The sequence below is a fragment of the Hemicordylus capensis genome, chromosome 2 (assembly GCF_027244095.1).
Source record: "Hemicordylus capensis ecotype Gifberg chromosome 2, rHemCap1.1.pri, whole genome shotgun sequence".
Lineage (NCBI taxonomy): Eukaryota > Metazoa > Chordata > Lepidosauria > Squamata > Cordylidae > Hemicordylus > Hemicordylus capensis.
Genome location: NC_069658.1, coordinates 45,218,104 through 45,242,558, shown reverse-complemented (window position 1 = coordinate 45,242,558; position 24,455 = coordinate 45,218,104). Strand labels below are relative to the sequence as shown.

The 24,455-nt window shown below is 44.5% G+C and overlaps 1 protein-coding gene across 1 annotated transcript in view; it reads right to left on the bottom strand.

Annotated features, from left to right (window-relative positions):
• The window catches only part of SERINC5 (serine incorporator 5), a 71,862-nt gene extending 48,582 nt beyond the window's left edge, over positions 1 to 23,280 (bottom strand). Inside the window, exon 1 of the mRNA XM_053296403.1 lies at positions 22,716 to 23,280. Coding sequence (XP_053152378.1) covers positions 22,716 to 22,742 — 27 coding nt within the window. The 5' untranslated portion in view covers positions 22,743 to 23,280. The remainder of the gene's footprint in view (positions 1 to 22,715) is intronic.
• Positions 23,281 to 24,455: the final 1,175 nt, after the last annotated feature.

Below are 24,455 nucleotides of genomic sequence, written 5' to 3'. Positions count from 1 at the left end.
ACTGGGATTTTGCCTCAAGGCTTCTTTACAGCTCTTTCAATAGCAGGATATTATCACTTTCGCTGAAGTATCAGCTGAATCTACATTCCAGAGTAATTTAATTTAATATGCTAATGAACCAAATCAGTTTTTTTAACAACTTGCATTGCTCTTTCCTTTAAATCCTTCAGTTTAAGAAAGGTTAATCCTGAGGGCAGGTGCAGCAACTAGACAGTAACACACCACCACTATTTTTAGAAAAGTCAACTGTTTAGCTGATCTTAAGACATTTCACATTTTCCTCCTCATGAAACCGTTGGTTACATGCTATAAATATATCGAAAAATACCCACAGACCAAAGGAATGCAGCTATCTATTTAGGGAGGCCCACAGTGGCTTATTTTTTTCAAAAGACGATGCTGTCTGGACCCTAAGATTTGTTTTTTAAGAGAGTAGTAATGATGGTTTGCAAGCAGAAAAGTTTGTAAAATATAAGCAGCACAGGAACATAAAGGATCTTCCTTGTCCCTCTCCAGCACCAGCACAGCATTGTACCAGTGGCTGTTCCTGGTGCTTCTTTTTAAACTGTGAGCACTTTGGGGACAAGAATCCATCTTATTTATTATTTATTTATTTTTCACACGCGCCGCGATGAGCGCATGCGTGCTTGTGTTTACCAGACTTCCAGGCAACGATGGGGGCAGGGGCGGCAGGGAGGAACACTGCCGCCCCCAAAACTTTGTTCTTAAGTGCAGCGCTGGAGGGGGAAGAGCGGTGGGAGGGGTAAGTACTACCCCCCCGCTCTTAAAGGTAGACCCCCCTCAGTGCCGGACCACGCTGCGGCGGTTCCATGCACACCACTACCCAGAAGGCTTTTTTCCAGCCATACCCCACCGCTCTGGCTTTTTTCCAAACTCACCCCTCCTGGCTTGCTTCTCTCAACATCTGTAAAAGGAGGAAGGAACAATGGACTACATGTGCAAAAAATGATATGAGTGACAAGGTTAATCAGCCCAAATATTCCAGGATGAGTCCAAGATAATAGAACTTGCTATTCACACCAGGTGTAATTAATCTCCTCTACATGGAGGAAAGGTGAGATACAAATTGTACTAAGTAAACCAAGTTACAGATTTAAAGCAATCCGTGAGAAAAAAGAATGCACAAGCAAAAAATAACTACAAAGAAACTACTGCAGATTTAAGTGTACAGCTGAAATAATTGCTTTATATTCAGGTAGACAGAATAAAGATTTAAAGCTTAAAAACTAAGTTGAAGGAGTTAAACATGTTGCTTTTTAAAAAGACTAAATCTTTCATAAAAACTGAGAAAAGCCAGACAACTAAACACGAACAGTAAAAACCAGCAACCTAATCCTAAACATATTTTGAGGACAGCAAGCCCTACATACTTTAAGTGTACTTATATTTGCTGCATTAAACCATCAATGTAATCTTGTAAGTATATTTAAGAATATAAGAACAGCCCAGCTGGATCAGGCCCAAGGCCCATCTAGTCCAGCATCCTGTTTCTCACAGTGGCCCACCAAATGCTGCTGGAAGCCACAGGCAGGAGTTGAGGGCGTGCCCTCTCTCCTGCCATTACTCCCCTGCAACTGGTTCTCAGAGCCATCAGGCACACTATGCCAGAAAATGCTTTTTACTTGAATGCTTGATGGGACATGGTGATCTGGCTGGTCCAGTTACAGCTGGGCAGTCCTCTCAGGGAAAACACAACAGACTAATATCTACTGTAATGCCAGATTTTGAAAATAAAAACCATGAGGGAATTTTCATGGCCTTTGGTCACTAGTTTCAGTAAGAAACTATGTTTCTTCCTGAAACTAGTTGGAGAAAGACATGTTTAACAGAATCCTGTCCCTTTAGTAGTACGATTTCATTAAAACTATCTCTGCTTGCAGATGCTTCCAAGATTAGATTATGGAATAGGCTAAATGATGCATCCAACCTGTGTAATTTCTCTGCCTATAGCATGCTGTATTTTAGAGATGGGCATTAATGTATACAATACTGTATTATCCTTAATGCAGGCAGCTGAAGTAAACGAGTCCTGCAAATGAGTTGTCATGAAGAGTTATTACATTGTTCATATAGTACTTTTCAACTCAGTTCTCAAAATGGTTTACATAGCAGGAGATATGAGAACAGGGGCATGAGGAGCCCCCAGTGGCTGTGGGCCAGGCTCTTACCGGCAGCCCACTGCCCTCCATTGGTTTGTGCCCATCCGCCAGTGTGTCTCAGTCACACCCCTGCATATGACATCATCATGTGCAGGGGGCATTGCCACTAGTGCCATGCTGCTTCCAGCTGGTGCTTTGTTCTCATTTGGGTCGGGTGCAATTCTTTTTCTGCCTCGTTCCAAGCAGAGAAAGAATGCACCCAACCTGAACTGCGCGTGAACGAAGCACTGACTGGAAGCAGCAGAAAGGCAGCACATCTGTCTTGCCACTAGTGGTTATCAGTGTTCCCTCTAAGGCGTGCGCACATGCCTGCACTCACAAGTTTTCTGCTGTCTGTTCAGTCAATTTTAGATCCCGCTCAGGTTGAATCAGGAAGGCCCCACTCTGAATGCATGTGCACACACACTGCCATGATACTCCCACCCAGAACAAAACTTATTCCACACACAGATGAAAAAAAAATTGAGAACATTGGTGATTATGGGCATGAGGAGAATGGGGGTGTACGAGCATCCGATGGCTTCCCAAGGGTGTGGGTGAAAGCAGAGGTTCAAGCCTCTGGTGGGCCCCGGAAGTGCCTGAGGAATGGATGGAATAGCTAACAGAAATATGGCAAGCATCAGAAGAAGAATCAGTCAAGGTTCTAACCAAACTATGCCAGCAAATTTGGAGAACAACACAGTGGCCAACAGACTGGAAGAGGTCAGTCTACATACCCATACCAAAGAAAGGAGACTTAACAGATTGCACAAACCATTGCACAATATCCTTAATTTCACATGCTAGCAAAATAATGCTTAGGATCATCCAACACAGATTAGAGTCCTACGTGGAAAGGGAAATGTCGGATGTTCAAGCTGGTTTCAGAAAAGGCTGAGGAACAAGAGACATCATTGCTGATGCATGCTGGATAATTGAGAAAGCCAAAGAATACCAGAAAGATAAATATGTGCTTTAATGACTACAGAAAAGCCTTTGTTTGCATCGATCATATCAAGTTGTGGCATATCCTTATGAAATGGGCATCCCAGAACATCTCATTGTTCTCATGAGAAACCTCTACACAGGAGAGGAAGCCACAGTCCAGACAGAACATGGTGAAACAGACTGGTTCCAGATGGGCAAAGGAGTAAGACAAAGACAAGGCTGTATACTTTCTCCTTATTTATTCAATTTATATGCTGAACATCTACTGAGAGAAGCTGGATTGGAAGAAGAGTGAGGTTTTAAAGTTGGAGGAAGAAACATCAATAACCTGCGCTATGCTGATGACACCACTCTGATAGCTGAGAATGCAGATGATCTGCAAGCTCTAGTAATGAAAGTCAAGGAACACAGTGAAAAAATGGGACTACAACTACATGTAAAGAAGACTAAACTAATGACAACGGGCACAGCAACCAGTCTCAGAACTGACAATGAAGACACTGAAGCAGTGGATAGTTTCTCCCTTTTAGGATTGACCGTCAATAGTAAAGGATCCAGCAGTCAAGAAATACAGACTAGCACTTGGTAGGGTTGCAATGAAGGCCTTGCTTGGAAAGGATATTTAGATACCATGACGTGTCTGCACCTACAAAGATTAGCATCATTCAGACAATGGTTTTTCCTGTGACTCTCTATGGATGCGGAAGCTGGACTTTGAAGAAGCAAGATTGAAAAAGCATTGACGCTTTTGAACTCTGGTGCTGGAGGAGACTTTTGAGGATACCATGGACAGTCAGGAAAACAAACAAATGGATCATAGAACAAATCAATCCAGAATTTTCATTCGAGGCACACTTGACCAGGCTCAAACTATCATACTTCGGACACATTATGCAAAGACCCAGCTCCCTTGATAAGTCTGTAATGCTGGGTAAAGCTGAAGGAAAGAGAAGAAGAGGATGACCAGCAGGCAAGGTGGATGGACTCAATTACGACAGCAATGAATGCACCACAGAGACCCCTTAAAGGCCAAGTTGAAGACAGATCATCCTGGAGAGAATCTATCTATGTGGTTGCTAAGAGTCGACACCGACTTGATGGCACTTAATCAATCAATCAAATATAGGAGAGCCATTACTTTAAAAGGGCACCTTTTTGCCCAGTTAACAAGGGTTAGAAAATAAAACAATCTTCTGCTAGTCTGCATTGGAATGTGTCAACATGCCTTCAGTTCTTAAGGTACAAGATCTTACTTAGCTATCACTTGCTGATTATTTCATCATGGATACTGAATATATAATTGATGGATAGGCCCAGACTTGCCCTGTCCTATACCATAAAATGAGGAAACTATTTTTAAAGTAAGTGAAGCCACTGCATCAATTTCAAATCCACATTCCTTAAAAGGGGTATCCAATTTTTTGTGTGTGAAAATTGCCCCTTCCCTGCACCTGCTATTTGCTGTGAGATTAAAGCTGCCAGTGGTACAAACAGCAGCTTCTATTCCATGGCAAGTAGCGGTTTAACAGGGGGAGTACTGTTGGTACCATGCCATAAGAGGAAAGAGCCCATGCTGCAGTCCCAATGTGGATCAGCCCCCTCCTGCCATCGCCAATATTTTTAGAAAGCGCATACACAGACACACATATAGTCTTGTCTAGATTGGTCCCAAGGAAAAGCACACTAACTTTAAAAGAGTTGGATAACTAGAGAACGGAAGCCAAAAAAATATTCATTCAGCACCCTACTTATCTCTCCCTTCTTCTTAATGCTTATCTCCTACTGCTCCTTATCCTAGTAGGTCAGCGATCTCAACTATTTTTCCAAGCAGAGGCCACTTTGGCAAAAACCCTTCCATGCGAGAGCCATTTCCCACTGTTCTGACCACTGCACAGTTCTGCACTTTTCTCAAGGCTGTGAGGGTCATTTAGGAGAGATGGAACGCTCTCTTAGGCACTTTATGGGGAAAGCACTGGGAGGGTTACATTTCCCAGCACGCCTTCCGAGATGGTACAGGGCTCCATCTCAAGAGGTCTACATTTCTCTTAAAGGAGGCCAGCTGGCACTGGGCAAAGTGTAGCACTGCATGATGGGAGAGACTGTCTCCACATGCTGCCAGCAGGAGACTGTGCAGAGTATTTATTTATTTATTTATTTATTTATTTTTGCATTTATATACCGCCTTTCATTAAAAAGATAACCCCAAGGCGGTTTACAAAAGTTAAAAAACATACAATAAAAACACAATAAAAACATCATATTAAAAGTACAAAAACATATAAAAACAGGCATAAAAACAACACAACAAATACAACAAATAGAAACACAGAGAAGCCGCAGTAGAAAACAATCATGTAAAAGCCTGGGTAAAAAGCCAAGTCTTTAAAAGCTTTCTAAAAGCCGTGATGGAGTCTGAGGAACGAATGGCCACTGGGAGAGCATTCCAGAGTCTGGGGGCAGCAACAGAGAAGGCCCTGTCCCGAGTGCACGACAACCGGGCCTCCCTCATTGTCGGCACCCGGAGCAGGGCCCCCTCAGATGTCCTCGTCCAGCGGGCAGCAACCCTTGGGAGCAGGCGGTCCCTCAAATACCCTGGGCCCAAACCGTTTAGGGCTTTAAAGGTCAAAACCAGCACCTTGAATTGGACCCGGAAACGAACCGGCAGCCAGTGCAGCTCTTTCAAAATGGGAGTGACATGTTCCCAACGGGCAGCTCTGGATAAAACCCTCGCTGCCGCGTTTTGCACTAGCTGCAGTTTCCGGATATTCTTCAAGGGCAGCCCCACGTAGAGCGCGTTACAGTAATCCAGCCGCGACGTGACTAAGGCGTGGGTAACCGTGGCCAGATCTGCCTTCTCGAGAAAGGGACGCAGCTGGCGCACCAGCCGAAGCCGTGCAAAGGCACCCCTGGCCACCGCCTCCACCTGAGCCTCCAAAAGCAGAGCCGGGTCCAGTAGTACCCCCAAGCTGCGTACTTGCTCCTTCAAGGGGAGTGCAACCCCATCCAGAACCGGTAAAATCTCCTCATCCCGATTGGCTCTCCTACTGACCAACAGTACCTCCGTCTTATCCGGATTCAGTTTCAGTTTGTTAGCCCACATCCAACCCATCACGGCCTCCAACCCCCGATTCAGGACATCCACCGCCTCCCTAGGATCAGATGACAAGGAGAGATAGAGCTGAGTGTCATCCGCATATTGCTGACAACTCAGTCCAAATCTCCGGATGACCTCTCCCAGCGGCTTCATGTAGATGTTAAACAGCATGGGGGACAAGACCGATCCCTGCGGGACCCCACAGGCCAACGGCCACGGGGCCGAGCAGTAGTCCCCCAGCACCACCTTCTGAACCCTCCCCTCAAGAAAGGACCGGAACCACTGCAACGCAGTGCCTCCGATTCCCATACTCGAGAGGCGGCCCAGAAGGATACCATGGTCGATGGTATCGAACGCCGCCGAGAGGTCCAGCAGAACCAACAGGGACGCACTCCCCCTGTCTAGTTCCCGGCGTAGGTCATCCACTAGAGCGACCAAGGCAGTCTCAGTCCCATACCCGGGGCGGAAGCCAGATTGAAAAGGGTCCAGCAGTATTCAGCTTCTGCTTTTTACAGACCCAACAAACAGTTAGTCAGGGAACTGCACTTAGGGCTGACGGAATCCCCACCGACTCCCAGGCTTTACAGTGAAGAGCACTGTAGCAGATGGTGGAAGCTTCAGATGTGTTGTAGAATTCAGGGCGGATTTAGTCCCAGAAGTAAAGCTGAAACAACTATACACCCATCTAATCTGATCTGCCTAGTGCTGAAGTTCCATAGTGCTTGGGTCCCTGGATGTTGCTGGACCCTAGTGCTTGGTCCTTGGATGGTCCTTGGTCCCAGTGCTTGGTCCCAAGACCCTAGTGCTTAGGTCCTTGGAGCGGATGGCATAACTCAATAGATGGTACTAGCCTGTAAGGTTTTAGTAACCCACCTATCCATACACAGGAGGCCCTTGTTATCCACAGTTTTGCATATCTGCAGATGGGTCTTAGACCTGGTTTCTAAGATCCGCGGAGTTAAAAAAAACCAGGCAAAATGCACTTATTTACAATTCCTGAGAACCCGGAAATGATCCAGAAATTTCTGGCTGCCATTTTACATCATGGAGTCATTTTGTGGTTCTTTTAAAATTATTTTTGGTGAATATTCACCCCAAATTCAGCCGATTTCAGGGTTAGGGGATCACTGCTGGAGACTTGAAGAGAAAAAGGTGCTGTGCGTTTCTCCTTATTTCTTCCACCCCTCACTTTTTTGGCCCTTTTGGCGGGGGGAATGAAGAACCTAACCACTGGATTCCCAGAGGAGTAGGTTTTCTTTATTTACAGTTTCTATATTTGTGCCTATAAACAAGCATGGAATCCCCATGAATAAAGAGGGCCACATGTACATTTTTGTTGGTCAGTTGTGGCAAATTGATAAAATTGACAGCCAAATCTAATTTATGAGTGGTTTACCTGATTGTTCACCTAAAGGTAATTCTTACTTACCAAAAGTGACCAGGTAAGTGTGTTTACAGGCACAGAGTAGATGCCCTTCAGGGTTCTTTTCAGATGCAAGATCAGGAAGAACTGCTTCCTGAACCTTAATTGTGCCTTATCGAACCTAAGAGGTAAGATCATCAAACAACCTAATGTTTAGTCAAAGACTCCTCTTGGTCTACTATCATGCTGAGATAGCAACCTTTCTGCTTTGCTACTGGAAACCCTCACCATCAAAAGGCTGTTTCAGAGTAGAATAGAACTCTGCAACCACTCATGCTGCAAGCTGGATATAGAGAGTGGCTATGTAATGCAACTTGAATGTGTTTTGTTTATTTTGGATCCTTTCAAGACCTATATTCTAATGTATTTAATGCAAAATTTTCTGGAATGCTTATTCTTTCCTAAAAATCACTTAGGCAACACAGTGGAACAAAAGCAAAACACAATTATTACAAACCTCTGCAGACGGAAGAAAAACTGCAACAATGATAAACTCAGATAAGCCAACTACTAGATCTTCTGAAATGATAAAACTGTTGCTAATCTTTAAATTAGTTTATTTTTCTGCATCTTTGGGTTATGCTGTCAAACCGTCCTCCTTTAAACTCTCCTCCTTAAACTTGATGCAAAAATGTGGTTACTTTAGAAACTGCAAGCCATTTAAAAGATTATAGGATTGGAAAAAACCTAAACAAGTGCAGGAATGAAGAGGGAAGTTTCGCTGCTGTTACTGCCAGTATGAGTTGCCCTTCACATGACATAAGAAGCACATAACTTCATCTTTAAAAACGAAGAAAAGTATTACCTCTTTTCATGTATGAATGTAAAACAAACATTTCCCAAGCTAAGTTCACAACAGACAAGATGAGATCTTCATTTCAACAGCACTAAATTACATTGTATAAAAAACAAGAATGTAACATAAATATTGCTAAATGTAATGCAACGTACCCAGGAAGAAATATTACAGTCTCACCAGCAATTTTGTCACAGAATCACCCTTGACAGTGTGTTAACTTTTATTTTATATACACTGCATTCTGAAAAGAAACAATTACAACTAAAGTTTTCCACTGCAGCTGCTTTACTTAAGACAGAGGTCAACATTCTAATCTCAAGAGTCAAGCTACAGAAAAACCACATGTAAAATCCTGTTTCCTGTAAAATGAGCAGATGTTTTTATGTATGCAACAGCAGAGCATTACTGTGTATGGCCAGGTTATAATCTAGTCCCGCCCCCGCCCCCCCAACTTGAAGGAAAGTATACATAAACACAAAGAAGGGGGTGAACAATCAATGCAATTAGCCCTAAAGAAAGCTTTTCCTGTGTTTTCACTTAGGACAAGTCAGGAAATCATGTGGCTTGGAAGTTGGAAATCAACAAGTATTCTGAGTCTAGGGTGCCACCAAGCAAGGACAGAGCAAAATTTATTAAGACTAGAAAACATATTGCAAACTTGCATGTAAAGACAGGATTAGTTTTTATCATGCAGCAATGTTGCATCACAGCAAAACTACGAACGGAAGATGTCCAGAAGTATATCAACTTATTACTTTAACAAAAACATTTGTTTCACAGAAGCTGAACATTTGTTCAAACAAGAGTCATCAAGTGCATAAAGAATACATTGGGTGAGTTCAGATGACTGTATATTATGGTCTATTCTGTGGTGAATACAGGAGGCCCATTATCTGAGGTTTGGCAGATTGCAGTTTCATGTATCTGCAGTTGGGTCAAAGATCCAATTTCTTTATCTGCAGCATGAAACAGAGGCAATTTTTGCCTATCCGCGGTTCCTGGGTGGCCGGAAATGACTTCCGATACCATTTCCAGCTGCCATTTTGTGGCTCATTTTTGTTTTTAAAAAGATTTTTAAAAGATCTAAAACAAAAAAATGAGGATTTGGGGGGCAGTCCTGGAGACCTGGAGAACAAGGTACTACAAGTATGCTTTTCTACCCCTATTTCTTCCCCCCTCCTTTTTAGCTCCCCACTACGAATAAGGAATCTAACCCCCCAATTCCCATTGACTCAAGGTTTCATTATCTGCAGTTTCCATATCTGTGCTAATTAGCAGGAACCGAACCCCCACGAATAAATGTTCTGTACTGCTTCCAACCTACCAGTGAGGAAATGCTTGACTAACAAGCAGAAGGTTGCTGGTTTGAATCCCCGCTGGTACTATATTGGGCAGCAGCGATATAGGAAGATGCTGAAAGGCATTATCTCATACTGCATGGGAGGAGGCAATGGTAAACCCCTCCTGTATTCTACCAAAGAAAACCACAGGGCTCTGTGGGCGCCAGGAGTCAAAATTGACTTGATGGCACACTTTACCTTACTGCTTCCAAACCTCTCAAGCCCATGCACTTCCTCCTCTCTTCTCTAGTCTGCTCTGCTCACACACTGAGGGAATCCTGGTTTGTTCAGCCCCAGATCTATGGCTCATTGGAACCCATTTGAACCTAAGATTGAAATTTGATTTCAAATGCTGGTTTAATCCTGGTTTGCTTACCACAGTTAAAGCACAACTCAGGATTCAGACAAACCACAGAGCTGGTTAGGAGGTTAACAAACCAGAATTCCCTTTACTACGGCTACAAATATTTATGCACTACTTTTCAAAGTTCTCAAAGTGGTTTACATAGAAAAATCAATAATAAAGATGCTTCCCTGTCTACTATCAATCTAAAAAAAAAACTTAGGATAGACACCAGCAACAGACACTGGGGGGATGTTGTGCTGGGGTTAGATAGGGACAGTTGCTCTCCTCTTGCTAAATATAAGAGAACCAGCACTTTAAAAGGTGCCTCTTTGTTCAGTTAGCAGGGGTATAACATGTGTTAAAGCATAGATTTGCATTTGGATGAGCTGTGGAGGTGTGGTTTATTCAAACCATGATGAAAACACTGCAGCTCAGTGATGGAGCCAAGAAAGTCAGGGGAGGGAAGCCAATGCACACATATGGACAATGTTGACAACCAAATAACCCATAGTTTATTTGAGATCTGAACCCACCCAAATTTTTCTCTCACAATGCACAAGCAGGGGCTATCTCTCCTTCAACTTGAAAATTAACATATGATGAATCTACCTATCTACCTATATATTTCTCTTAGGCATACCCATTGCTAATCCCATGTGTGGCAGCTCTTGCGAGAGTTCGCAAGCAGCTGCCGGATAGCTACAGGGATGGGCGGTGGGAAGAAAATGGCAGTGGTGGCAGCCGAGCCAGGGACCCAGTGGGGAAAAAAGGCAGCGACCGGCCAGAAGGAAAACAATGGGGGTGGCAAACTAGAAACAGATGCTCTGCACCCAGTCCAGCTAGTTTTGAAAGAAAAGGTTTAGTGGCTGTCTCCATTCAGCAAACATACATATGCAATGACTGCAACTCTTTTTACAGCAGTGTCAAGAAGTGTTTCTAGTCCACACAGTGAACTACTACTGAACATGAATAACTTGTGCACAGAGGCAGTTATCACAAGCATCTTAAGTCGTTTCCATGTAGCAATAGTTTCATGAGTCCTGCCGCTGAAGTAACGTTTCCATGACTAGAATAAACACTCCAAGATTAACCAAAACACTTCCTTAATGTATTTGAATGCAAAGATAAGTAGTTTCTAAAACTTGGAGCCTGACCTCTTGGTCATAACCACTAAAATTTACTTTCAGAGTCCACAGCATAGTGGAAACAAAAATGCATTCTTCTAAAGATGTGCATGACAACAATTTGTTAAGACAGAGAAGCTCTTGGGAAATTATATACTTTTGTAGGGGGGAAAGTGGAATGAGATATTAGAACTGAAACTTTAAAAGGAGAATCCAAGTCTCCATTTGCTTAATCATTTCCAGCTAACACATTGTCTAAAACATGGAAGGTTTCTAAATTATTTTGACATTAATCATTATTCTCTTCTCAGTCTCAAGTAGAGTGAGCCAGTAGTTTGGGTTATATACACTGCATGTTGTTGTTTTTTTACACCAATGCGGTTAAACTGAGCAGGGGTCCAAACGACAGCCAGTCATTGCCCTACATACGACACAATGCAATATGCACATTGTGAGGTTGCATGCATGCAGACGCACAACTACAATTGCGCAGAACGCTTTTACACAATGGTCCTATTATTTCCAGAGAGATTACTCTTATGTAAATGCACTTGGCACGACTTTGTAGTTGTGCAACTGTGTGCTCACCACCTTGTAATGTGCACGTGGCATAGTATGTGGGCCATTGTTTCTAGTAGCTAGTGGAACATAGGAAGCTGCCATATACTGAGTCAGACCATTGGTCTATGTAGCTCAGTATTGTCTCCACAGACTGGCAGCAGCTTCTCCAAGGTTATAGGCAGGACTCTCTCGCAGCCCTATCTTAGAGAAGCCAGGGAGGGAACCTGAAACCTTCTGCTCTTCCCAGAGCAACTCCATCCCCTAAGGGGAATATCTTGCAGTGCTCACACATCAAGTCTCCCATTCAAATGCAACCAAGGTAGACCCTGCTTAGCTAAGGGGACAAGTCATGCTTGCTACCACAAGACCAGCTCTCCTCTCTAGTGAGTTTCAAGTTTCCCACTTTCCGTTCCACAAAGTGTGCACGTCCCTTTTGTACCAACAGCCTGGCAAGGAGCCTTCACAGGGGAACCAGGGTGAGTGAGTGTTTGCAGCAACCTTTCTGTTGCATTCCATGACAAAGATACTGCAGCCTGGCACCACTTTGGAGAAACACTGGCTAACATCCTAACAAAATACATAGGTAGTGAGGGGCTGCAAGGATGTGACTGGAGCTCACAGACCACTCCTCCAGGCCCTTTATCTGCAGGCTGTTGAGCAAGCAGACAGAACACCCCAGCTCTGGAGGGAGGAAACACGTCACTCACTCTCAGCACTGACCCTTCCACAGGCTGGGTAAAGCAGGGATATTGCTTTGCCTTCTTGACAACAGTGTGTGGGTAGAGGGACTGGGGGAGTCCACCTCCATGCGGCTGCCAATATGCTTAAAGAAAGCATATTATGCCTATGTAGGGTAAAGGTTACTAGAGGCTTTCCTTGCCAATCCCCACAGTCAAATTTGGGATTGCAACTGGTGATTTTAAGGTCTGTTGCGGAATTAGGACCCCAAAACTGAGGGTCCTAACTCCAGATATACACAACTCCCTGCTGCTGCTGTTTCAGTGTTAAGACTGGATGTGTGGTTCACCTGACTTTATACATATGCAGCAGAATAAGAGAAACGTCTTACCAGGAGAGCTGGTCTTGTGGTAGCAAGCATGAATTGCCCCCTTTGGTAAGCAGGGTCCACCCTGGTTTGCATTTGAATGGGAGACTAGAAGTGTGAGCACTGTAAGATATTCTCCTCAGGAAATGGAGCCACTCTGGGAAGTGCAGGTGGTTTCAAGTTCCCTCGCTGGCTTCTCTAAGATAGGGCTGAGAGAGATTCCTGCCTGCAACCCTGGAGAAGCTGCTGCCAGTCTGTGAAGACAATACTGAGCTAGATGGACCAATGGTCTGACTCAGTATATGGCAGCTTCCTATGTTCCTAAACCTATTTCATGTGGTGAGATTACCACCTAAAGCTTCTTTCATATTTATTTTAGTTATAGTTATACCCTGTTTTTCTTCCATTATGGAAGCCTGGGTAGCATACATTAGGTTTTCTTGCAGTCACCCATCCAGGCACTGACTTGACCTAGACACAGGCGCGGGCCGTGAACGCACCTCTGAGGGGGTGGCGGGTGGCTTCTTTAAGTGTAAACGGAGCTGGTGCTTCGTGCCGCCCAGCAGCCCCCGTGGCGGGGAATCGTTTCCTCCACTTATCTGGCTCCCACGGAGGTGAGCCCCCACCAGCGGCCAGGTGAGTGGCGGAGGCGATTCCCCGCCGTGGGGGCTGCTGGGCGGCATGGAGCACCGGCTCCGTTTACACTTAAAGAAGCTGCCTGCACACACACACACCTGGAGGCGCGTTCACGGCCCGCACCTGCGTAGACCTTCTTTGCTTCAGCAAGGTGGCTATATCCTTGCCCTGGCTATGAGATGTAAACATGCAAACCAAAGAAAAAGTATGGACATTATGTAAAGAGCAAAGTGAGAAGCTCTGTACATGGTGTGTCGTTTACGTTACATATGGAAGTGATTTGTGAGGCTACGGGCCTGTAGTTTTAGATGTTCTAAAAAGAATATATTTTTAACATGCATTGCAGAAGATCCAAAATTCAATCCCAGGCATCTCCAGGTAGGGCTGAGAAAAACTCCTCCCTGAAATATTCTCCACTGCCAGTCAGAATAGGCAGTACTGAGCTAGATGGACCAATGATCTGATTCAACTGATGCCAGCTTCCTAGGTCAGACAAGATGTTGTCAGATATCTTGACAATGATGCATTTTCAATCACAGTTTCACACATTATGTTCTCATATATAAAGAGAGAAGCTGTAGTTTTGAAAAAATATATATTACAGAATCTAGACTGAACGGCCCATTTCAAGCATGCCATATTATAGCATGATTTGCTCCTACCTCTGGAGGAAAAAAAAAATCATATTCATTTCCAATAACCTTTTCCTGGTAGTCAGATCAACCTACATTTTTAAAATTAAAAAAAAATCTTCTTCTTGTAGGTTTGTATTTATTGATTAAATTGTTCTTTTAAAACCCACGACATACCGGTAGTTGAAAGGGAAACCATTTTGCTTACAGCAAATGCCTAGGTGTCATAGCAAATGCCTAGGTGGCATTACAGATCCCTGTAATACAGAGTGCCCATTTAACTTGCAACACTGGAATAGGCATGTTATGTTAAAAGTCGTGCTCACTCTGGCATGTTAGCATTGAGAATGCTGTGCCAGCATTCAAGTTCAAGCTGATTAGATCTAAAAGCTGATTAGATCTTAGAAAGTACACAATAAATTTTACTCAAGAATCTGGGCTAAACAAGCCTTACATTTTATTGTCATGGTTGCACTGATGCCGCACATTATACTAAAAACCATTGTTCAAAACTGAACTAGGACACCTAAATTATTATTTTTTTAGTCTAAGTAGTCTCCAAGCATTCTAGCCGATAACACCGATGTGCTTGGGGAGAAGCCTGTTTGCTTAAAATCAGTAATACTCAACACTATGCTCTTCCAACAGTATAATTGAAAGGTGTCACTATTACTGCAGATGGGTTTGCTAATTCTATTTACTGAATGTATAGTTAGCAAGATGGCTAACAGAGAGGAGATTTTTGCCGATCTCTATTTCCCTCTGAAACCCATTGTGCCTCTTGAAAATATGTCCCCAAGAGCCATGTGACCCTCAGACACATATTTTTAGAAAGCACAAGGTGTTGTGAACCAGCCCTGATTTGTATACTAAATATGCTTATGAGCTAGCTGAATTTTAGAACCCCTGGTGGCTGCAATTTGCCAGTCAACAACTATTAATAACTGTGGGGTAAGAGGAAGTTAAAATCGCCTTATAGGCTGAACATGTAATGATTTTTTCTGCCATACCCTGAAAAGATATGTTCCCCAATTGATAGAGCTTGATGAGAAACATGGTATACTGTCTGGTTACAAAATCAACTTGCAGAATTCTGAGGCCTTACGCCTAGCGGCCTTATGCCCCTGCTAACTGGACAAAGAGGCACCTTTTTAACATGGTGATTCTCTTTATTTAGCAGGAGAGTACTGGCCCTATACACTCCCAGCACAATACATCCAGTGAATGTTGCTGGTGTCTATCATGTTTCTTTTTAGATTGTGAGCCCTTTAGGGACAGGGATCCATCTTATTTATTTATTATTTCTCTAAGTAAACCGCTTTGGAACCTTTTGTTGAAAAGCGGTATATAAATATTTGTTGTTGTTGATGTAGCCTCTGCTTTGATTTTTACTTTCTCAACTGGCCATTTCACTGGCAGAAAATGCATTTAAAATACATCCCTAAAGACCTCAGAATAATGCCCTTGAACATAAATCCTATCCTCTCCCAGAAAGCATCTGATTTGAAGAGGTGAGATAATCTTGTATGTGATATTATCCCCAGAATGATATATATTAAGAGGACTCTCATTATATATCCCCCAAAGTTATTTTAAGAGAATTGATGGGTTATGCTACAAAAAAATGCAACTCCCCATTAAATAAGGTGGCTTTAGTCTGCTCAATTCAAGTATGTACCATGATGCCAATTTGGTTGCTCAGTCAAGGCATTGGAGTAGTTGTGATTCTCTTGGATAACAAACCACCTGGGCTAAAATTGAATCTTGATTCGTGTCACTACTATCAAGATATGTAGTCTTGGACTCTAAAAATTTGAAATCCTCTAGAGACTTTGTTCAAACTGTTATAGCCATCTGAAAGGCATGGATTAAAGTTTTACTGACAGTAAAAATGGACCCTTACACCCATGAAGATCTTACATTGTGGGCCACCCCAGGATTCGGATTTCAGGTGAGATGGTGAGTTGGATGGATCATAGGGATTTTTAGATTGTCCCAACTCCCATCTGTACCAAGTATCTTCAAATCGTTTGCAGACCCCCCAAATGAATTTAGATTGCATCCACGTGCTGCTAAAATCAAAACATTGCATTTGTGCTTACTTCAGACCTGACAGGCTTAGTGCATCTGAAGTTCCAGACAGTCTGAAGTTTTATCAGGCCAACATTAAACTATCAGTGCCGAAACCACTGGAAACTAAGAGGATCACGTGGAACACAGAAATTCATGTTATCTTAACTCTGCATCAGTGGGCGGAAATATTGGCTTCAGAACCCAGGTCCACGCTAGATCCTAGGCCAATACAGAATTAGATTTAGGCCAATACAGGAAAAAAATTCTGCTAAATGTCTACTGGACTCCTGTTAGGTTTTGAATTGCTGGTTTAAAACAGGATGACAATTGTTGGAAATGCCATCATGCTGGAGCAAATCTGCTGCATATTTTTGGACATGTTCAGCACTTCATACATTCTGTCAGCAGTTGTAGTCAGGGCCAACTTTACTCTCTCATCTTCACTTAACTTAGAACCTGCAGCCATACTGTTAGGACGGATTCCTAGTACTTTGAATTTGTCAGAGAGGCACAAAGCTTGGCTAAGGAGATGTTTATTGGTTGCCAAGAGGAACATACTTCAACACTGGAAATCACCCTCTGTCCCCAATGTGGAAGAGTGGATGTCCAATGTGTTATTACTAGCAGAAAAAGAGCAAACAGTTTTTCTAAAACTATGAGCTAACAAGAAATTCTCAACTATTTGGCAACAATATCTAGATCTTTTCACTAATTAAAAGTTCCCATCTTTAAAATTCACTTTGCAGAGGGCACAGTAGCCATTTAACTTAATGTGGAAATAACTGAGCAATGATCGTAATAAAGTATTTCATTCATTCATTCAATGTGGAACAGGAAAGGTTTTCTCTCACTTATCTGTTCATGTTTGTTTTGTTTAGACGGGGTGGGTAAGGAGTTGCGGGGAGGCTTGTGGGATCATATTATGGATAAAATAACTGATCTCTGTATGTTCTTTTGTTTTTGTATATTGTTACTTGTTATAGGAAAAATATTCACTAAAATATTTTTTTAAGAAGAAAATGTTGGGTACATTACCAATATAGTAGTGACTCTTACAATCAGACTTAAGTTGTATCTACCAAAATATTAGAACAAGGCTGCACAACTTTGGCCCTCCAGCTCTTGTTGGACTACAACTCCCACCATGGCTGATTATACTGTGGTTGGGGGTGATGAGAGTTGTAGTCCAACCACCAAAGGCTGAAATCTAGCTTAGATAATGCTAACCCTGTTGCTGCAGTGACGGCAGTGAGGCAAAGGCAAGACACTGCTAACAACATCAGCACAGCTCCTAAATAATGGCACAAACTGGACTAAACACTTGCATCCTATTGATTTCAATAGGATCATGTTAAGCACATGCTTAACTCTCTTCTATAGAAATCCATAGGACTTGAAAGTGTATAACTTTGGTTGGATTGTGCCTTAAAGCAGCTTTACTTAGCTGGTGAAAAATGCATACCTTAATCCTTGCACACTGTCCCCTCAGCAACAGGAGATGCTGTTCTCTCTTTTCACTCCACCACTTTACTGCTAGAGAAGTGGAGGTACATGTTTCCCAAACAAGCTTTACAGCAGCTGTATTAAGTCCTATGACCAAGCAGCTAAGGGTGCTGTAAAGTTAAGTTCCTTTTGTGGCAGCACCTCCTCCTCAACTCTCTCTGCACTTTGCAGTGCCTAGTGCTTCTTCTGGCATAGTATGAAAAAATAATTAAAAGTATTGGCCCTCATGTCTCCAAAATCGTAGAACACATTCCTCCTAGCTCTGAGTGTCTGCTCAGTGGAGAGGTATGTGTGTTCCGGGGAAAGGGAAAGGATGTGTCTTCACAATTCAGGGAAAGGATAGCACTGGAAAGTTTCTAAATCTAGTTTTGACAAATGAAAACCCAAGTGGAAAATCTAAGAAGAGTTTCAAAACAGCTGTTTCTGTTTTTAACAACAGGAAAGCAGAATAGAACAGCAGAGCAGTAGATGCACTTTACCTAAGATGAGGTGAAAAACTACTTTCACAGACTTTGTCACTTCTCAAGTTTCTAGAGAATGTTCAGCTATCATGTGATATAGCCTTTTGTATGGCTAGAACACACATTCAGTTTTTAAATAGTTATCTTCTGCTGTCCATCTCACATTGTGAACCAGAGTGGTGTTTAGAGTATTGGACTAGGATTCGGGAGAACAAATCATGGCTTGGCCATGGAACTCACTGGGCGACTCCTGGCCAGCCAATTCTCTCTCAGTCTAATTTAACTTACAGGGTTGTTGTGAAAATAATCATAAGTATACCACTTTGGGCTCTTTGGATGAATAATAATAAAATAAAATAAAATAAAAAATTTAAAAACACAACTTTGTTAGCTACCCCATAACCAATTGTTCTCTGGGCAACATAACATCAGAACATCAAACACACAAAACCCATGAAATCCCAACACAAGGGGGGAAATGCAAACTACAATACAAAACCATTTAAAAACTTTTTTAAAAATCAGTTTTAAAAATCAAATATCAAGATTTAAAAGGCCTGAGTGAACAGAAAGGTCTTTACCTGGTGTCTAAAAGAACAAAGTGATGGCCAAGCCAACCTCACTGGGGAGACAATTCCACAAATGGGGTGCAGTCACCAGAAAGGCCCTCTCCCTAGTAGCTACCCTCCTCACCTCATTTGGCAGGGGCACTCGGAGGAGGGCCTCCAAAGAAGATCTTAAGGTCCAAGACTGGACATATGGGGCAAGGCGCTCTCTCAGTCAGTCAGGGCTTTAAAGGCTAACCCCAGCAATTTGAATTGGGCCTGGAAACTGGGAGCCAGTGCAGCTGACTAAGCACTGGCATAATATGATCAAAACGTCCAGTCCCAGTTAATAATCTTGCAGCCCTATTTTGTACCAACTGCAGCTTCCGGACCATTTTCAAAGGCAGCCCCACATACAATGCATTGCAGTAATATAAGTGAGAAGTTACCAGAGCATGAGTAACTGTGGCCAAGCTATCTCTATCCTGATAAGCTTGCAGCTGGCATATCTGCCGAAGCTGATAAAAGATACTCCCAGCCACAGAGGCCCCTTGAGCCTCTAGTGACAGTGCTGGACTGATGAATCTGGATCTTCAGCGGGAGTGTAACCCTGTCTTGAACAGACTGAACATCATTCACCCAGGCAGAGGAACCACCGACCAAGAGTACATCTGTCTTGTCTGGACTGAGTCTCAACTTGTTCACTCTCATCCAGTCTATGAAGAGCGGAAAATAAATGTAGTAAATAAAATCATAAAGTGTGTGAACACTGTTAAACAGTAAAACGGAGGATCAAAGACTCTTTCACTGACAAGGTATAAGAACGTATTAGGACTGTCTGGCATGTTAAACACAGGGAATACAAACATTGTCACAGAAGAATTAAATACTGCTATTTTCACCCTTCCAATTAGGAACCATTTGCGTATATATGGTACAGCATTTTTAAAAAGATATATCAAACTCTCCCAGAAGAACTAATTTCATAATACAAACATTGAGAAAAAATTGCTTGGGAGACAGATTTCAAAGGCATTTAAGAATACTTACTAGAAGGTCCCATTTGAACACAGTGGGATTCACTTCCAAGCAAATACACTAAGGATTGGTCTGCATAATTGTAAAAGACCACGTAGTAATGAGCAATAATACATTGGATGGCACATGCAAGGAAAGACTGGTCCAAGGAAAGAAGCAGGCTAACAGCAGTACTTCACTAACAGCAGCAGTGCACTGGGGAAGAGGCCATTTTCGATGACCTCTCTCATTACCCAGGAAGCCCACTGCACCACTTAAGAATATGTCCTGGGAGCTGTACAGTCTCCAGGGATACATTCTTGGGTGGTAGAGGGGGCTTTCTAGAGAAGGGGAAGTCTACAAAAATGGCCTTTTTCTTGATGCAGTTAGTTGGGAAGTGATGTTCGTCTGTTCCTCTTGCTGCACAGATGCTTCCTCACTCTTTTTTGTCAGCCACTGTTATTTCCTGCGAGAGCGCGCGCACACACACACACACTAGTAGCACTACCTTTCTCAGGCTTTTGTCCATGCAGTAATGGCAGCAGGCCAACTTTCCCCCAAACCACTATGGACCCACCTACACCCACACCCAAGACACCCTCCCTCCAGCTAAATAGCAACTAAGGTTTCTCAGACCGACTCAGAAAGCCAGGTTAGACTTGCCTTGCTATACATAATGTTGACAGTCTTACATTCAACAAATAGGTGCAAAGGCCAATCTGGCTGAGAACTCCTCTCCAGGGCCTCCAGCCTGTTTACTTTTAGGAGATGCAAACTCTTTCATAATACATGGCCATGGTACTTTATGGATTCCACAGCACAAACCTTCAAAGTAGGGTGTAGCAGCCCATACAAGCGCGTGACACAAAGAATGTGTTAACCTTTAAGGTGTCACAAAAGTGCTTGCCACTCTTCCTACAACAGGCCATATTTTATTTTTAACATGACATTTTTATATACCGCGATTACTTTACAGAAATCCAAAGCTTCTCCTGGATATAAGTTTGCAACAAGGCCCTATGGCTGCTGCAAGAGCAAAGGAGGACAATTCACACTCCAAAGAGTGGACCTTTTGCAGGAAGCTTTGGGCCCAGGGGTGGCCCTTTCATAAGGCAATGTGCGAGACAGTCACCTGAAGCACCACAGCACTGGGACGCCAGCAGGGCTGCAAGATGCCTCCTGCAGTCCTCGCTGGAGCAGCTCTTTGACCGATCTGACCCTTGCAATCTTTGCAAGGACTGCCTCTCCTCTCACACTCCTTGCAAAGCTTGCAAGAAGTACATGGAGATAAGAGGAGGCTGCCAGCAATCCTCCCTCCTCCTCCCCCGGGCGCTTTCAAAGCTTGCAAGGGTTGGTTTTGAAAAAAACGGCTGAGCGCCCACCAGTAGCATAGGACAAAGCAGCATTTTGCACCTCACCTTGGATGCTGCTGCAATACCCCGTTTGGCCAGTATAGATGCAATCATCCCAACACATGTGATATAGGGAAGGGATCAGTGTTCCCTCTAACAGGGATTCCCAGATGTTGTTGACTACAAGCCCCATAATCCACAGCCAAAGGCCATTGCAGCTGGGAATGCTGGGAGTTGTAGTCAATAACATCTGGGAATCCCTGTTAGAGGAAACACTGGAAGGGGTCATGCCAAGAATGCGTGTAGTATAGTGGATAAGAACCAGGGAGACCTGAGTTCAAATCCCAGTTCTGCCATGAAACTCACTGGCAAGTCACTTATCTCTCAGCCTAACCTGCCTCACAAGGCTGTTGTGAGGATAAACATAACCATGTCTGGTTATGAGCTTCTTGGAAGAAAAGCGGGATACTAATGTAAAAATAAATGAAATACATTAAATGTATGTATGTATGTATGTCATGATGTTGGCAGAGGAGATCCCATCACTGGCAGAGGATGTTCCAAGATGCTCTTGGGAGTGTCCCTAGACTGCATGGGGAGACTATTAATCTGGAGCATGTGTCTTTGGAGCACATGCAAGGAAGCAATTCAGATGAATAGCCCCACTGTGTAATAAAGGGATATGCCAAGTGTGCCGGGACATCCTCTGCTGATGTCACAACAGGCACACTCTTGGCACAAACCCTTCTTTAATCGTGTGTGCTGGGATGGCATCATCTGTACTGGCCATCTAAATGTTTTCTTGATCATAAACCAAAGCCCAGTTTACACATTCTATTCAATGGATGTACAGTCTGTATACAGGGTGAGCATACACACATACAGATCTGTTTGCTTGTGCAGTTATCCATAAGTTATGTTTAGCGCAGGTATAGCAGTACACTTCCTATCTGTGGCTGCATTTGAGAGGGTCTGTACCCAGGCACACGTACCTGTGTACAGGGCACACGACCTGAGCACACGAACAAGTACCCTGTCTGAATAAAGCGCAAGGCAACCAAGCCGGTGAAACTGGATCACGCAGCGTCTGACTCAATGTGGCACGCCAGCGGGTCTGCAGTCATCAGCATGGCACCGATTTGCAACACACACACACCACCCCGATTTTCTGTGGGCAGCAGCCAGGCGCAGCAACACCGTAAACTAAAGCAATGCCCCCCGGACAGAGCAGAGAAGGTCCGCTTCAGGGGGAGCGCTCCGCCGCCAGCAGTAAATGAGAGGCCGAAGGCAGGCGCGAGGTATTCAGCGCCGTCTAAAGCCCCGCAGCTCCGGGTCTGAATTCCTTGGCCGCCGGCAAGGCTGCGAGCATCAACTGCGGCTCTCACGTTCCCGGCGGCGCTGCCTCCATTAGGACAAGGCAGCCGCCAACCGGCGCAAGGCAGGCGCTGGCGTAGCGCAGCCCACTCTGCCACGCAGCCAGGACGGAGCTCCCCACCCCTCTCCCACTTGGGGAAGAGGAGAGGAAGCGGAGCCAGCCTGGGGAAGCAGCACCAAGTTGGAAGGCTCCCCTTTTTTTTCTCCTCTCGCCACCCCCCACCCCCCGCCTCGGAAATACACACAGACCTTCCCACACTCACGGCCCCCCAGTTCTCCTTACCTGGCCGACACAGCAGGGCGCAGACATGGTCGTCTCAGACGGCCACGGGGGCTCGAGGCGCAGCCCTCCCCTCCGCACCAGCCACCTGCCCCCGTCCTCCGTGCGTCAGCGCGCTCCGCGGACAAGCAAGCCCAGGCGCAACTGAGACCTCTTCCTCTGCCAAGCCCTTCCTCTTCGCCGCCCGGGCGCGCAGGGGGAGCGCACATGCGCCCCCTAGAGCGCTTGACGGGGCCTCCAGGGAAGAGCGCTCCCCTCCCGCTGAGAAGAAGCAGCAGCAGCAACACGGAATTGCCGAGATTCCCACCTTCCCTCCCTCCCTCCTTTCGCAAGCTGTCTCTGGGCTGCTGCTGGGAATGGGATGGGCAGCTCGAGCCCAGCCCTAAGAGCGTGCAAGCTTCCGCTGTCGTCAGTTTGTTTAGAAGCAGATGAATGGCTTTCCGGTGCAAGAGAATGGGAATCGCCCGCCTACGAAAGGGAGGAAGGCGAGTCTAGCTGGAAGTAGGAGGCGAGGTGAGAGCACCTGCGTCGTCGTCGCAAGCCGTGAGCTCCAAAGTGAAAAGCGGCGCGCCGAGAGCACCAGGGATTGGGGCTCCAGGGGGAGCGGGGAGGAGCCGCACGCACGCACGCACCCACCCACCCGCTCTTGTGTGCCATAAGAAGACCCCTTGTGGTGCTGCAGACGCGCAAAGGCTCCTCCTCGCTTGGGGAGCGAGGGTGCGCTTCAGTCGCTTTTCGGCGGGTCTCGGGTGGACTCGCTCGCGTCCTTCGCCCATTTCCGTTCCAAGAGGATTTGTTCTTAAAACGACCCGAGAGGCACTGGCACGGCACGGGTTTCCTCTTCTCCTGAGAACAAAAGAAAGCGTCCCGCTGGATCCCAGGGACGCTCATGTAGTCCAAATGCCCATTTCCTACACCGACCAAGTTGGTGCCTCCAGGATGCCCACCAGCGGACATGAATTTTAGCGCTATTCTGCTGCTCTTGGTCCCTTGCAACGGGTATTGAGACATACTGCCTCTGAACATGGAGGTTCTATTTAATTTTTGTAGCTAGGTTGCCAATGATAGGGCTGTTCACAATGGGTTTGTCCACAGGAACTTGCCTTATACTGTCAGATGCCATTTTATTATTATTAATTCAATTTCTATACCACCCTTCCAAAAATGGCTCAGGATGATTTACACAGAGAAATAATAGATGGACCCCTGTCCCCAAAGGACTCACAATCTGGAGGAACTGTGCTGGTGGTGGATAACCATTTTTAGGCTGGTTTTGCTGGGAAATGGGCCTCAAAATAATAGTGGGGTGTGTATGTGTGTGATAAATTAATATGTTTTACGATCTTTAACCCACTGACTCTCCTATCACTCCTCTGAAGCAGAACATATTCCCTTTTATAGATGTGAAACTGGGCTGAGAGATTAGATTTGCCCCACCTACCTAGCCAGTATTAGTATTAATAATAACAACAACAACATTTATAGCCCACTCTTCCTCCAAGGAGCCCAGAGCGGTGTACTACATACTTAAGTTTCTCTTTCACAACAACCCTGTGAAGTAGGTTAGTCTGAGAGAGAAGTGACTGGCCCAGAGTCACCCAGCAAGTATCATGGCTGAATGGGGATTTGAACTCTGGTCTCCCCAGTCCTAGTCCAGCACTCTAACCACTACACCATGCTAGCTCTCTCCCGTAGATGACTGAGGTGACATTCGAACCCAGATCCAAGTTCAGTTCTCATTTT